This window comes from Pelodiscus sinensis, chromosome 1 (assembly GCF_049634645.1).
Source record: "Pelodiscus sinensis isolate JC-2024 chromosome 1, ASM4963464v1, whole genome shotgun sequence".
In the NCBI taxonomy this organism is placed as follows: domain Eukaryota; kingdom Metazoa; phylum Chordata; order Testudines; family Trionychidae; genus Pelodiscus; species Pelodiscus sinensis.
Genome location: NC_134711.1, coordinates 322,791,487 through 322,807,281, shown reverse-complemented (window position 1 = coordinate 322,807,281; position 15,795 = coordinate 322,791,487). Strand labels below are relative to the sequence as shown.

General features: G+C 49.1%; 1 protein-coding gene across 3 annotated transcripts in view; it reads left to right on the top strand.

Annotated features, from left to right (window-relative positions):
• CHRDL2 (chordin like 2) overlaps nt 1-15,795 on the top strand; it is a 72,538-nt gene that overhangs the window by 30,186 nt on the left and 26,557 nt on the right. For all 3 annotated transcript variants that reach the window (XM_075919601.1, XM_075919602.1, XM_075919603.1), the window contains exons 5-6: nt 9,523-9,616; nt 13,102-13,157. In XM_075919601.1, the coding sequence (XP_075775716.1) occupies nt 9,523-9,616; nt 13,102-13,157 (150 nt within the window). The remainder of the gene's footprint in view (nt 1-9,522; nt 9,617-13,101; nt 13,158-15,795) is intronic.

Genomic DNA, 15,795 nt, shown 5'->3' with positions numbered 1-15,795 from the left:
TAGCTACCCTCTTCATTAGAACTATGTGACATAGTGTCCAGAATCAATAGAATAGCCTTTTCTTGCAGGGCTGTGGGGCCTAATGGCCATAGTCAATACAGCAGCCCTTTCTTGCAGGGCAGTATGGCCTAGTGGGCAGAGCCAGTAGGGCTACCCTTGAACAGCAAGGTAGCAGGGCCGGGTGGCATGAGTGGCTGGAGAGGTGGGCTGCTGCCTTGGGGTGGGTGGCAGCCAGGGTAGGGTGATATCGCACCAGGTCTCAACCCAGGGTCCTGGCGGTGGCATGGTTGCCTGCCACCTGTTCAGTGGGGACCCTGCTGAAACACGCCAAGTCAAGCCCCTATGACCAGTTCCCCATTCAATTCTTCCTGTTCCTCCATGACTAGTCAGCCTGGGGATCCTGCGGCCTCTTCTCTCTCTGTAGTATCAGGTGCGTGACGGTTCTTGGTCATTGCTGTCTGGCCAGCCTCCACCTCCTAGAGCGTGTCCGTCTGCAGGAGCTGAGTTGCTCCCTTTTGTATCCAGATTCTGGCTGGAGCATGCCCAGCAAAGATGAGGGGTGTGGCCTCTTCAGCCCACAGAGTCTTGTTCCCCCTGCTGAACCAATAAGGGATTGGTACACCCCTTAACAGCCCAGGATATCAAAAAGAACCCAAAACTCCAGGATGAAGACCATGGCTGACAAGTTCACTGTGGCTCAATGGAATTAGCTGCAATAGGAGTAAAGTTCATCTATTTAGGAGACAAAATTTCTCAGGCCTGGGACTCTGAGATGAACCTGCCCAGGATCTGAAAGTGATTACAAACCTCACCCCCTCCTGCTCCCAGTGCAAGATGCATTTCTTCCATCGCCCTCTGACGTAAACACAGAGCAGCATGGACTTTCCAAAAAATGCCCCCCAAACACACCCCAAACAAAACAGTGCCCTGCACACTCTATCCTCCCAATGGAGAGAGTTTGAGCGAGCAAGCGAGAGAGAACGAGTCACACATGTCACAATATGTGACATCATGTATTGTAATGCATGACTGGAAAGTGCTCAGACACTACAGAGACCAAGGAGGCAGAATCCAGATGGAACAGAATAGAAATAGAATAGGAATCAAGATCAGAAAGTAGCCATTGAGTCTGCAGACTGCGTTAGAACCAGATTTTAGCCACCCTGATTAAGCCGAGTATTTCCTTTCGCAAGCTGTCACTATTGATTTCAATGGGACTACTCCTGGAATAAGACGCCACTCAGAGTAAGGATGGCAGAATGTTGGCAGCAAGACTTTTCACCTGGGAGGATGAAGGGCCCTCCAAAAACTGAACTTTAGATCCAACTCAGTGGCTTCTGACCACATGTTAAATTACTAAAAGCTTCCTAGAAGATACAAAAGACCCACCCTGCCACCAGTGCCAGATTGGTCCCCATTGTCTGTTTTCTTCATGCAACTAGTTGTAGCCATCCACAGTTAAGACCAACAGGCGGCATGCCCAATTGGAGTTCGCCCCAAATACCTTGCTGGGGAAGAAGCATTAGCATTAGTGTGGAGATGGAAGTCCCTGGAAGAGGAGATGTGATGGGGCAGACAGGCCCCGTCCTGAAGGGCAGAGAGTAGCCTGGGCCCAGCTGGCTGAGAGAGCCCCGCCAGGCATGCTCCCAGTGGAGCCAGAGTATAAGGGCTCCAGGAGCCCTGCAGTGGGAGAAAGCAGCTGGGGAAGGAGGAGGTCAGGCCGCACCCCCCTCATCCCCCAGTGTTCCTGCAGCAGCAGCAGCAGCAGCCAACGCCACAGCCATCTCAGGAGCAATGCCAGCAGTCGCCACCGCTTGGGGAGCAGCGCCCGCAACCCCCGCGTCAGCCTCAGCCACGGACCGGACCCGGAGGCAAGCAGACTACAGGGGCGCCAGGGAGTGGTAGGAAGCAGCCCAGGGCAGGGAGTAATCCTCGCCAAGCAGGCAGGAGCGATCGTCTCTGCCTATAGGGCCCTGGGCTGGGACCCGGTGGAGAGGAGGACCCGGGTTCCCCTACCACTCTTTTCCCTATCATGGCCAAATCACTCCCTGGCCAGGAGAGGCTTGCCTGCCAATAGGCCTGAAGGGCCGTATATACCTGAAGAGAGGAACACGTACTTTGGGACTGGGCCTGAAGGGCCGTATATACCTGATAGGGGGGTATGTGCCCCTCAACAGGGGGCTTGGCCGTACACTGACACTTTTGCAACACAGCACATAGAAACCCACTGGAGCCATTCTGTTACCACACTAAGGTGCAGATTCAGCCAGAAGCAAGTTTCTGACATCCAGAGCAGCACGTCAAACATTAGTAAGTCACATTGCTACCTAGGGCATCCTGTACAGCCAGGAGTTTGGGACCATTTGTGGCAGAAAACGCAAGAGACTGTATCGTGCACTTGCAAGGCAGATTCTGTAGTTAGATAATGTGATTCCCCTTATCTGGTGCCCCACAGTGTCATGACCCTCTGTCATTATAAGGTCTTGGCTTTGAACACATGCCTGTCACCAGAGAAAGTCTAGGTACTTCGTGCGAGCTCTTTTTAGCTGCTGAGGAGCAAATCCGTAATGGATCATCTTGTCTTTCACCTATTTGCGAACATGGCCAATGGGTATTTGATAAATATTTTTCTTCCCAGAAAGCCTGGCAGCACACCCAGAGAACGACTTGGCTCGGCCAGCTGCCTGCCACAGCGTCTTGCCCTGCGTTTTGCAACAGATAGTGTTAACGGCCTGTGGAAAACCACAACCCAACTCCAGTTTGCTTTTTGAACTCTTTACTAGACTGGCGAACGCACAGTTTGTCCATTGTAAAGGCCAAAGATGGATGTCTAAGGTGTGATGACTCCAGGGCTCGAGATGCCAGTAAGCTGAGTGTCTGAGGATAGATTGAGTGGCTTCTCCTCGTCTTTCCCATTTCTCCAGGAGGAGAACATAAAACTGCAGAGCCACGACCACTCTAAACTTGGAAGGCGTATGGTAACATTCCAAGCATCAATAATCTCTCTCTGCATGTCCCAAAACCATAAAAAGGAGAGCTCTGTACAGAGATCGCTTTCATTCCATTTATTATATAAAGATATTAAAGGGGGCCAGATGGCTTGTGGGGTTGGGTGGAGCCTTTCAACTCCAGATCAAGTTCAGCATGAGAGCCTCCAGAAGTCGTTACTACCTGAAGCTTCTTTGAAAGACTAAACAGAATGAATTAGGGGTCTCAGACCAGTGGCTGGGCATCCTCATCGCAATGGACAGTGGCCTTCTTGTGGACCATCTCCAGGGACAAACCAAAGATTGAGTCAGCCATGGAAAGCAAACGCTGCTTTTGCTCCTAGAGGTGGCCTTTCCATGGTAGACGGTATTAGCGGGGATGGAAAATATCTATGCTACAAGCCTTGATTCCAAAATAATATTGAACTGAGGACTTCTTACTCCAACTCATGGTAACCCTCATTTCATGAGGAGTAAGGGAAGTTGAGGAAGAATGTTCTTCCTTCGACTTCCTGCTATGTAGACAGCCTCAAAAGCCAAATTAAGTCTTTTTGACTTTGTCAAGAGGGCCAGGTTCTTGGTCCACACAAAAGTGCCTTATGCTGAAACTGACTTATTCAGTATGAATAAGGGTGGCCAAATCTGGCTAGGAGACATAGCTAAACTAGGTGAAAGTTACGTAACTGATGAAGCTGGTTCTTCTCCTGTTTTACACCAATTTTAGATCAGCATAGCTCCTACTTGATGCCCATGCTGGGGACAGAAGAACCAGACCCAAAGGCGGTGTGTGTGTGTGTATGTGTGAAGTATAGACTATAAGCTGGCTGGCTGAGTCCTGGGTCCCAGACCTGTGCTCTGGCCTGTAAATAAATGCCCAGTGGTCCCCTTTAAACCCTGACCCAGAGTACAGGATGGGCTCAGTAAACAAAGACAAAACAAATAGTAGTTCAACAGCTGCTAAGGCCCAGGCCCTGGTTCAGGGCAGGGCAGCAACACAAACACTGTCCTCTAGGCAAGAGAGGGGAGGGGAGCAGGGGGGACGTGGCCCCTCCCATGTCCTGGCCTAGGGTCCTAGCAGTGGCAGCCCTGGCTGTCACTGGGGTCAGCAGGGATCCAACCCGCAACACACTGACCACTCTAAAGTTCTATTAGAGCAGCCTGACAGTTGTCGGCTTCCCCTGGGCCACTTTCTGACTCCCCCTCAGCGTCTATCTGGTCCCACACAGGCTGCCAGCTCTCCAAGTCATCATAGTCACTCCCAGTTTGCACCCTCTGGCAGGGTAAAGAAGGTCTCCTCTTCAGAGCACAGGCCTGGCAATCCAGACTGGTCCTCAGGGCCCTCCTGACTTGGGAGCTCAGGGGAGGCCTCTGCTTCCTTCCGCAGCTGGGGCCTTACTGAGCTCCTGCGCTCGGCTGAGCTGGGCTTTTATCCTACCTGCCTCACCCCGGTTTCCAGGGAGTTAAAGGAGCAGGACCCGGCTTGGGCCACCTGCACTGGGAGAGTGGTTCTTCCTCCTTGGCGTTAGTGAGTGGCCACCCCTGCTCAGTACAGACATATAGGCTGTGTCTAGACTGGCCAGTTTTTCTGGAAAATCAGCCCCTTTTCCGGAAAAACTTGCCAGCTGTCTACACTGGCCGCTTGAATTTCCGCAAAAGCACTGACTTCCTACTGTAAGAAATCAGTGCTTTTTGCGGAAATACTATGCTGCTCCCATTCGGGCAAAAGTCCCTTTTGCGCAGAAGGGCCAGTGTAGACAGCTCAGATTTGTTTTGTGCAAAAAAGCCCCGATCGCGAAAATGGCGATCAGGGCTTTTTTGCAGAAAAGCGCATCTACATTGGCCACGGACGCTTTTCCGCAAAAAGTGCTTTTGCGGAAAAGCCTCCGTGCCAATCTAGACGCTCTGTTCTGAAAATGCTTTTAACGGAAAACCTTTCCGTTAAAAGCATTTCCGGAAAATCATGCCAGTCTAGACGTAGCCTATAGCAATGCTATACCACAGGGCTACATCTACACTGGCATGATTTTCCAGAAATGCTTTTAACGGAAAAGTTTTTCGTTAAAAGCATTTTCCGAAAAGAGCATCCAGATTGGCACGGATGCTTTTCCACAAAAGCACTTTTTGCGGAAAAGCATCCGTGCCAATCTAGTGCGCTTTTGTGCAAAAAAGCCCCGATCGCCATTTTAGCCATCGGGGCTTTTTTGCACAAAACAGTACTGTGCTGTCTACACTGGCCCTCTTGCGCAAATGATTTGCGCAAGAACACTGACGATCTTCCATGAGATTTCAGTGTTCTGGCGGAAATTCAAGCGGCCAGTGTAGACAGCTGGCAAGTTTTTCTGCAAAAGCAGATGATTTTGTGGAAAAACTTGCCAGTCTAGACACAGCCCAGCAGAATTTGGTTTTAATGTCTCATTTGCTTTGTGACTCTGCTGATCAAGAACTCCCAGGTTTGTACATACTTGCTAGAGGCTCTTCTCTGGTTCTCTGTTTATTCAGTGGGGATAATGTCTTGGCCGCTAAGGAAAAAATAAAAGGATCACAATGAGGTCAGACCTTGGTAGGCTTGTGATTGGTCATGTCTCATGTTGCCAGTTGCTGAAACAGCTGCATGAACAGCTGGTCTAACTAACCTCTTTGAAAACTTCACCAAGTGCATGGCCTTTGGCATAAATTCTTTTATTTATGGCATCTGCCTCTCTTCCACTTGGCCTGTTCACACACAGCTCTAAGCAGCACCCTGACATTCCCAAGGGGAAATAAGGAAACAGTCATCCATGAAATAAAAACAAGCAAGGACCAAACTCCAACACAGGATAGTGGGGATTTACACCCCTGACACTCAGAGCTCCATTTCGCTCCAGCTTGGTGAGTGGGGTTCCAAGATATTAGAGAGATAAGAGGGGGGAGGTCAGATCTTTTATTGGACTAACTTCTGTTGAGAAGACAGACAAGCTTTGGCACCACGCAGAGCTCTTCCTCAGGTTTGGGAAAGGTACTCCGGGTGGCACAGGTACATGAAAGGTAGAACAAATTGTTTAGCATAGGTAGCCAGTGCTGACAACAGACTTTGCCAGGCCATGGACAATGTGGGAGGGGCTCAGCTCTGGGCCCCTGGAGAGGCGGGGCCTCAGGTGAAAGGGGCGGGACTAGATGCAGCCAGCCATCAATGCCACCTGGACTGTGCTGTGCCTTCTCAGCCAGCCCCCAGCACTGCCTGGACCACCCCACGCACGGCTCCGGTGGTGATTTAAAGGGCACGTGGGCTGCAGCAGGGGCCTACAGACCCTTTTAAATTATCAGGGCAACTGACCACTACACCACCGTAAGATCACTCATGTAGCCCATTGTGCTGACCGGAGAGAGCTCACCTGTTGACATAAGACCACCGCCACAAGCGGTGGTAGCTGTGTACCTGCCAACATAGCGCCGTGCCCGCGAGTGCTTATGACGGTGAAATTATGTCACACTGGAGTGTGGTTTTTTTCACATCTGCAAGTGACAAACGTTTTGCTGACACAACTGCTAATGTAGACAGAGCCTAAAAATCCTGGACTGAACAGGGACACTGGATTCATGGCTAATTACAACAGTCTAATCCTAACTGGATATTTCACACCCTTGAGCAAGGTAGTTATACTGAGTTAGGTTTGCAGTGTAGACAAAACCTGGAACTCCAAAGCTCGTCTTTCCCACCAACAGATGTTGAGCCAATAAAACATACGACCACACTCACCTTGTCTTGGGTGAGGCCTGGCCTACAGGACAGAAGGAAGCTTCTGTAGACGTAACTCTGTCTGGGTCTACATTACAACGTTGCTCCCGCTGATTTAAGTCACGCTCTAAACCGACTTCATAAGTCCATTTCCATGAGAGGCAAAGTGGTTAGGTGGGTGTAGTTAGATCAACGCACTGTCAGAGCAGACACTGTGTTGACTTTTCTGGCTTTCAGTCTATGGCAGCTGACAGTCGGAGCCTGGGGCTGACAGCTGGAGCCCTATCACCAAGGGCTGACAGCCAGAGCTAGGTAGCAGGGCTCCAGCTCCAGGTATCAGCCTGAGGGACACCTGGGATGGTGGGGCTCTGGCTGTCAATGCCCCACACTGATGGTCGGTGCCTGAACCACCAATAGAAGGAGCTAGATTTAATTACTGATTTAATTACTGTGGGGGCCATACAGCAACATAACTTAAGTCAATTTAATTTTGTAGTATGGTTCACTTCAGAGTGGTTCACTTCAAATCCATTGATTCACAAGACTGACTTACTTCTTATCCTCTTTCCCTTGCACACAACACCCTGCTATTTTCTCACCTGGCAGTGGAAAAAGCTGTCAAAAGATCTCATGGAATTGCCTTATCTAGAGACAGCTGCAGTTAAACTATCCTCATCTGAGATGCTATAGGTACCATATAAAACATTCCTAACCCAATGCAAGGGGGAGAAGCGTCTTACACCCCTGGGCTTGGATAGTGCAAGAGCCTCATAACATCTGATTTCTAATGGGCCAAATGGATGTGACTCCATTGTCTGCAGTGGAATTTTATTTGCTTACACCATCATTGAGATTACCCATTTACTGCTGATATTTTCCAGGCCACCTCCCTACCAGTAATACGCATAAACCACAAAACCCATCTCTGGATCCAGATTGCAGATTGCTGGAAGTGCTTGGTTCTGGGTATTTGGATAGGCCCACTATAGAGATAGAGCAGAGCTGTGAAATTTGGATCCAGATCTTGCCTCAGATTCCAAACTCCATTTCCCATCTGGCTTCTCCATGAATTTGGAGGTGAATGGATATGGAATGAGAACTTGGCTGGCTCTCTTGCTGGTTAAACATGGTTGTGGCTAGCAGGATTCCAGCAGGGTTTCCTTAGTCAACTGGACAGAGAATCGTGCTGCTCAAAACTGGTCATAATCACTTCTCCTCTTAATCAATAATGCAGTTTTTGTAGCCTTGTTCAAGATCTGACCACACTCATCAGACAACTGTACCAGGGTCCTGGTAATGAAATCTGTTTATAAGGTCGCATGGCAGCAATTGTGATGGCAGCGCTATAAGTACACTTTGTATTCACACCCAAAGATCAACCCAAAGAGTTTCCCCTTTGAGAGCAGGCAGGGCCCTACCACTCACATTCATTAGAGCATGTGCTATATAATACGACACAACACTGCTTGACTCTAGTCCTGTCTGATGGCTGGGGACTGGCCATGATTTCTTTCCTTAGTGGGCAAACACTGCAGAGCCCAATCCTTAGGTGGTGTCGTTCAGTAAAGCTCCTTTGAAGTCAATGAGGTGCTATCAATTTACACCTGCTGAGGATCTAGCCCCGGGAGTGTACATTTAGGGTACGTCTACATAGCAGGGCTAAAGTTGAATTAAGCTACATAATTTGAGCTACGTCACTTGCGTAGCTTAAATCAAAATAGCTTAACTTGGCTTTTGGCACTGTCTGCACTGCAGGAAGTCGAAGGAAGAACACTCTTCCACTGACTATCCTTACTCCTCATGAAATGAGGATTACAGGAGTCGGAGTAAGAAGTCCTCTAGCTCACCATTATTTCAAAATAAAAGCTTGTAATGTAGACACTCGCTATGTTATTTGGGAATAACATGAGTTATTCCTAAATAACGCTGTTGTGTAGACGTACCCTTAGGCTATGTCTACACTGGCATGATCTTGCACCAGAGCTATGCAAATGAAGCTAAGTGTGGAATATCGCCGAGCTTCATTTGCATATTTAATGAGCCGCCATTTTGCGGAAGAGGCTCTTGCACAAGAAGGAGCTGTCTACACTGCCCCTTCTTGCTCAAGAAAAACCCTCTTGTGCAATGCTGTTATGCTGATTATTTTCAGGCATAACGGCATTGCGCAAGAGGGTTTTTCTTGTGCAAGAAGTGGCAGTGTAGACAGCTCCTTCTTGCTCAAGAGACTCTTCCGCAAAAATGGTGGCTCATTAGATATGCAAATGAGACTCAGTGATATTCCACGCTTACCTCATTTGTATAGCTCTGGCGCAAGATCGCGCCAGTGTAGACAAAGCCTTAGAGACAGAGCTGGTGCAGCTAGGGAAGGGTGCTCCAATATTACAGAGATACCTAGCATGTCTATAACATATTTAACCAACAGCTCTTCAGGAGCTTGGTCCCATTATCCCCATTTTACAGGTGGAGAAACCAAGGCACAGAGTGAGAAGTAGCTTGCCCAAGGTCACCCAGCAGGCCAGTGCCAGAACTGGGAACAGAATGCTGTCTTTCTGGGTCCCAGTTCACTAGGCTGTATAAACTGAAGCTGGAATGGAGTAAATGCAAATTATACAATAGCTGCCATTATTAGCAAATTGAGGGCCCATTTTTAGAACTTCCCACTGAAATCAAATAGTGAATCTGTTTAAAAATCAATGGCACAATTTGTCCCTGGCTATGAAACTCTGAGGATTGCTGTACTTGTCAGGACATTGTTACTGCCAACGATGATGCCTCAGGGTTTTTTTGTTTCTGTTTTTGTTTTTATTTTGTGCTTCCTAGGAAGGCCAGATTTACTGCGGCTTGGTGACCTGCCCTGATCTGTTGTGCTCCTCCCCTCTAAATGTGCCAGACTCCTGCTGCCAAGTCTGCCAAGGTAATATGGGACCCCATCCCTGGTGCTCAATAAGGTCTGCTGGCAGGTCAGTGGATGGGAATCACTGCCCTGGCCATCAGACAGGCGGAGGAATATTGAGCTTATTAAATGTGACTTTGAAAATCCCTGCTGTAAATTGCCTACAACACTGTCTCACCCACAATGGCAAGAGAATCTGAAGCATAAAAAGCCACGTAGGACAAATTCTTTTCTATTCTCCCCGCCCTGTATTTGTGTGGCACGTAAGTAGGGATGTTAAATACCAGTTAATTGATTAATCAGTTAACCTCATGAATTCTTATTGGTTAGTCGACTATTCTCTAGACCTGGGGGCAGGGCTAGCAGCCAGTGTGCTCTGGCATCACTCTCGAAGAGCCCTCTGCCACTCCGTGCAGTGCAGGGTGCCAGGCGGGAGCTGATCCACAAGGGGAGCCAGTTTAAAAACTAGCTCCCCTCACGGACGAGCTGCCTGTTGCCCCATGCTGCTGCCTCTGATAAAGAGGAAGCAGCGCGGAGAGGCAGTAACCCCTGTCTAGGGGAAGGCTGAGATCACAGACCCAGCATGACTTGGAACTGAGCCAAGCTGCCTGCCCGCCCGGCTCCTAATACACTTTTAATGCAGAGCTGCAGCTGGGGTAGGTCCCAAGCCCAGTGTGAGCCAGGACTGAGCAGGGCTGCTGGCCAGCCTGCTAGAAAATGTACTGGCAAGGGGGGGAAGGGAAACGCATGTAGTCTATGGCATTAAACGATACGCTTTTGCTTATCAGTCAATTGGTAAATCGACTACACTATTACATCCCTCAAAGAACTAGGATCAGTGTTTCAGCCCAAGCCGTACTCCTTGTTTTATGGGCGCTGTTCCATTCTATTAGTGACATGAAAGCCACAAGGACAGTTAGTCTGAAGTTCATTTGTCAGGCTTGAGAGAGGCTGCTTTGAAGGTGGAAGTAAGTCTGTCTATGGCTGTTCTTGTCATTTCTCTGATTAACTGGGGAAAAGGCCGCAGTGGCACAGCCAGTCTTAGGGAAGGACACTCTGACGTAACTAAGAACCTTAACAGCGTTTTGTGCTCGATTCACCTCTGTCTCGATTCTCCATGGTGCACCTCTACTGGGTGAGTGGGAAGATAATCAAACCTTGTATTTACTGTATATGTAAAATTCAGAGCAAGGAATCAGGCCAGCAGTTTCACATCATGCTGTTGGCCTTTTCCTAAAATGCTAAATCATTACAGGCCCACATTTTGCTCTATCACACCAGGGTAAATGTGGAGTCAGTGGAGTTGCTCCATATTTACAGCAGCCCAACTGAGGCCACATCACCACTTGCGGGAAAATTGACGCTGCGGCAGTCAACTTTCCAGCGTTCAATTTAATGCAGTGTTTCTTAAACTGTGTTCCGCGGCAGAGGCAGTCAGTGGTGTGCCGCAGAGAACAACAGAATTCAAAATGGCCACTCTTAAAGTGGCAGGCGACCTTTTTTTTTTTTTTTTTTAGCCCAATAACTTTCCCCAAACCCTCTCCCTCCCCCCCCCCCCCCCCCCGCACCACCACCTTTTTTTTCTCAACAAAAAGTCCTTGGGGTTCCTCATTAAAAAAAATTATTGTTTGGTGTTCCTCAGTCTTAAAATGTTTAAGAAACACTGATTTAGTGGGTCTAGGAAAGACCCACTAAATCAAACATTCAGGATGCCCCTGGCAGTACTGGCAGTCCTACTCCTTGCGAGGAATAAGGGAAGTTGATGGGAGCATTTCTCCAATTGACTTCCCACTGTGAGGATGGCACCAGAGCTCAGCTTATGGTACATCAACTCAGCTATGTTCTTTCCATAGCTGGAATTGTGTACCTCAGCCAACCTTCCCCTGTAGTGTGGACTTGGCCTGAGAGCTGAAGCTAGCAGCCACCAGCAGTGGGCGTGAGACAAATAGGGTTTGAGACAAAGAGTGCCACTGCCCCCATTTCAGCTGTAATCATCGGGGTTCCTCGGCACCCCAAACTCTTAAAGAGCCAGTAGCGTGCCCAGTAGAGCATGTCTTGGAAGCAAGCGCTGTAGGTGCTTCAGCTTGGCCATGTAGGCACAAGCACTGGAGATCCCTCCCCTACCCACTCAGATACCCGGCTCAGGGAAAGGTTTTGGGTGGATGGGGCTGGCAGGGAGAAGGTTGTAAGTCCCTGGGAGCAGAGGTTTAATGTTACCGTCCCAAGTGAGCAATAATGGCTCCTGTCTGGGTCCCTGGGCTGTCCAATTGAATGAGGGCCTGGGTTCTTCAGCCTCGTGCGCGGGGAACCCTCTCCTATCCAGTCTCTGTTCGAGCATTTGTGGGTTTCTAAGCCAGGCTCTGTTACTGTCTCTCGCTGGGACCCCTTTCAGCTCCCTCTCCAGCTGCTTCTGCTCCCCAGTGGTGGCCCGTCAATACAGGCGACTTACGCGGTCGCCGAGGGCGCCAAGATAAACTGTTGTTGAGGGCTTTGGAGGCTGGGGTGCCGATCGCGCACCAATCGCGAGTTTCGCCTAGGGTGCCAGTTGCCGGCAGCTCGGCTAGGGCCACTCCTGCTGCTCCCCCATAAGTCCCAGCCAGACCTGCTTCAGCCATGATGTCTGGCAGCCACAGCCTGTTCCATATGTGACTTTGTCCACAGTTCCTGGAGTCTCTCTCCAGCACCCTGTTACCATGCAGCTTCCACTCCCAGCCACTAAGGGTCTGTCTGCTTCCTGCTACAGGATCTTTCCTGTCCCTGTCCAGGGGAAGGGCCAGTGCTATGGGCGGGGGGCTAATGGGAACAAAAAGCAAGCCAGCAAAAAGGGGATGTATCATGGGAGGGGGCTGCAGTGCCCTGCTTTGCAGATCCGTCACACAGGCTTTGCTGCGCTCCTGTGATGTTTCCACTAAAGTGACTGTATTTGTAGAATGTTCTCTTCAAACAGGCCTCTGACAATCATACAAATCATAATAATTTGATAATGTCTAATGGTAGAGGCTGGCCACGCTATTCTGTTGCTCAAAGTGTACTTGATCCTTGGTCGACGCTTCATGAAAAACTCATTCAACGCCTTTTTTTTTTTTTTAATTTCAAATCCCATTCATCACATTGCTTACTCGTTCCAATGAACTGTTTGTTCCTTGTAAACACCCAGCTAAGTTTTCTCACTATAGCAATATGTTTGGAATCGTCTTTATAGCTAGAAAGAAAAAAACGCAACAAGTTTGGATTGATGAAAGAGACAGAACCAGGACATTTCAGGAATTCTTGGGATGTGGTGACACAAGGACTGTCCCCATATAACTAGACTATATGGGGACTTTAGTGGCAACTAATATATCATCCTATTGATGCTCACATTGTATCTGTGCCCTGTGGCCTCCTTTAGTGATTAGATCTTGTGGTTTTTTTAGGGAGCATCTGACATCAGAAGCCATGTACTCACTGAAAGTAATTCTCATCTTAACCTCCTAAGTTTCCGGTTGTCCCTTTGTGTTTTACAGATGGTTCCTATGAGAAGTCCGTGGAAGAGGAGCCCCTGCAGTTAAACAGAGGTGTTGTACGTGATGTTTACATTTTCATAATCAGCCTGTCCCTTCTAAAATAAACCACATTGCCAGTTTCATGGAAATTCATGTCCCTGCAACATTTGCCCTGGCAGCCATTCATCTACCAAAAACCAAACCAACCCCAAACAATTACAACACATAAAGATGTTGGATGGAGATGGATCCTGAAAAGGGAGATGGTTTTGAGACTCCATGAAATCTGCTAGAGACTCTATTAGGCTATTTATTTTACATGGAAGTTGCTTGGCTACTGTGGAGAGGGGCGACAGGATACAGCCTGGAACAAACAGTGGCCTTCACACTTCAGACGTGGCTGAAAGCTCTTCTTGAATGCAAATAAAAAGCCCCAACTCGAACTACCTGTTAAACCTCATTCCAGGAGGAATAACAGGTAATTCGAACTAGGGCTTTATTTTGAACTACCGGGTCCCTGCCGCGTGTAGACGTGGGCAGTTAGTCCGGACTTGTAAATTTTAAAAATGGCGACCGGCCAGAAAGATGCAAATCAAGCGCGGGATATTTAAATCCCGGGCTTGATTTGCAACTTTGAATGCCTACATTAGCCTCCCTAGTTCAAACTAGGGGGCTAGTGTAGACATATCCTGTTATATTTTCAGTACCAAAGTAGGAGCAGAGAGAGGTGTGTGGTTGCACACTTGGTCCATAGGCAGACGTGAGGCCAGATCTCCTGACACCCCAGTTCGGTGCCTTAACCACTAGACCCCACTGCTGATGTAACTAGAAAAAGTGCAGCCGGCCGCTGATACAGTCACTGTAGCTCTGAGCAAGTTTACATTATCTGGTGGCTTAAATCTAGTGGCACTGGGAGCCTTGTCTACACGTGTGCCTCCCACTGGTGCTGCCCCTGGAGGAGTGGCACTGGGATTTAGCTACAGAGAACAGCCAGGGTGAGCACAGCCTTGGTCTGGTGCAGCGGTAGCAAGTGTTCTTGCTCAGAAGATTGGTTTCTCCCTTTTCCCTCTTCCAAAGGTAGCCCATTCCTCCCAGAGCCCCTCTCGAGCAGCAGCCAGCGTCTGAACTGGCTAGAAGCATTTTTTCTGACCACCTCACTCTATCCACGCTATTGGGAAGCAACAAGTGAGCTCCTGACCCTGCTAGGTTGACTTATTGCTACATTCGGGGTTGACTGCCCAATGCCAGCTTTGTGGGACGAGGTCACCGAGGGTGCATCTACACCACACCGTAGGTCGAAATAAGATAGGCAATTTGAGCTACGCGGGTTGTGTTGCTTATTTCGTCCTTATTCTGAAATAGCTTATTTCAAAATTTGGCGCTGTCTACACAGCACTTATTCTGAAATAAAGCGCTATTCCAAAACTTCCCTTACTCCAGGGCTACGTCTACACTGGCCCCTTTTCCGGAAGGGGCATGTACATTTCACCAGTCGTAGTAGGGAAATGCGCGGGGGATTTAAATATCCCCCGCGGCATTTAAATAAAAATGTCCGCCGCTTTTTTCCGGCTTTTAAAAAAGCCGGAAAAGAGCGTCTACACTGGCCCCGATCCTCCGGAAAAAGTGCCCTTTTCCGGAGGCTCTTATTCCTACTTATTCGAAGTAGGAATAAGAGCCTCCGGAAAAGGGCGCTTTTTCCGGAGGATCGGGGCCAGTGTAGACGCTCTTTTCCGGCTTTTTTAAAAGCCGGAAAAAAGCGGCGGACATTTTTATTTAAATGCCGCGGGGGATATTTAAATCCCCCGCGCATTTCCCTACTACGACTGGTGAAATGTACATGCCCCTTCCGGAAAAGGGGCCAGTGTAGACGAGCCCCTGGTGGAATGAAGTTTACAGGGACGTTGGAATAGTGCACCCGTTAGATTTTAAAATAATGGGCGCAATCAAAACATGTGCAGGGCTAGCTATTTTGGGATACCGGAGGTGTAGTGTAGATGTAGCCTGCCAGTGTCTTATCCTTACTCTTTCCAAAGCCTTGTGGACACAATGCCAGGACCACTCTCCAAAGATGATACTCCAGAAATAGCCACCAGGAGACCCTGTGGACTATCTGTCAGGTCTAATGCCAGGAGCCAGGCATTCCCATGCACTGCAGGAACTCCAGTCTCGAGAGTGTAGCCCTTCCTGCTGGCCCACAGCATACATTAATCGTGGGGATGGGGTGGGAGCTGTCCTGCTGCAAACATAGGTGGTCCCGGGACTCCGTTCAAGACAGGCATGTCTAATGTCAGACATGGTATCTGACATGACATATGTCCTTTGGGAGTGGGACCGAGTGGCAGGAATTGAGGAAGGGTAGCAAACTTCTACTCTACCAATATTGTGAGTGTTACAGTAGCACCTTGCGGACCCACCTGAAATCAGGGCTTCATTGTGCAGAGTGCTGCACACACATAGCCCCCACCCCAGTGGCCCAGCCATCAAGCAGACAAGACAGAAGGGGAAACGGAGGCACACAGCAGTGACATGACTTGCTCCAAGTCACCCAGAAGCAGAGGCAGGAATAGCACCTCGCTCCCCTGCTCTCTATCCACTAGACCGTGCTGCCTCTTGGCTAAGCATATGCCCTTCCCAGCAAAGTTGTGTGTGACTTGGAGCAAGTGTTTCCCATGAAGCGCTGCAGATGGAGCAGCCACACTGCCTGGGACTCAGCAG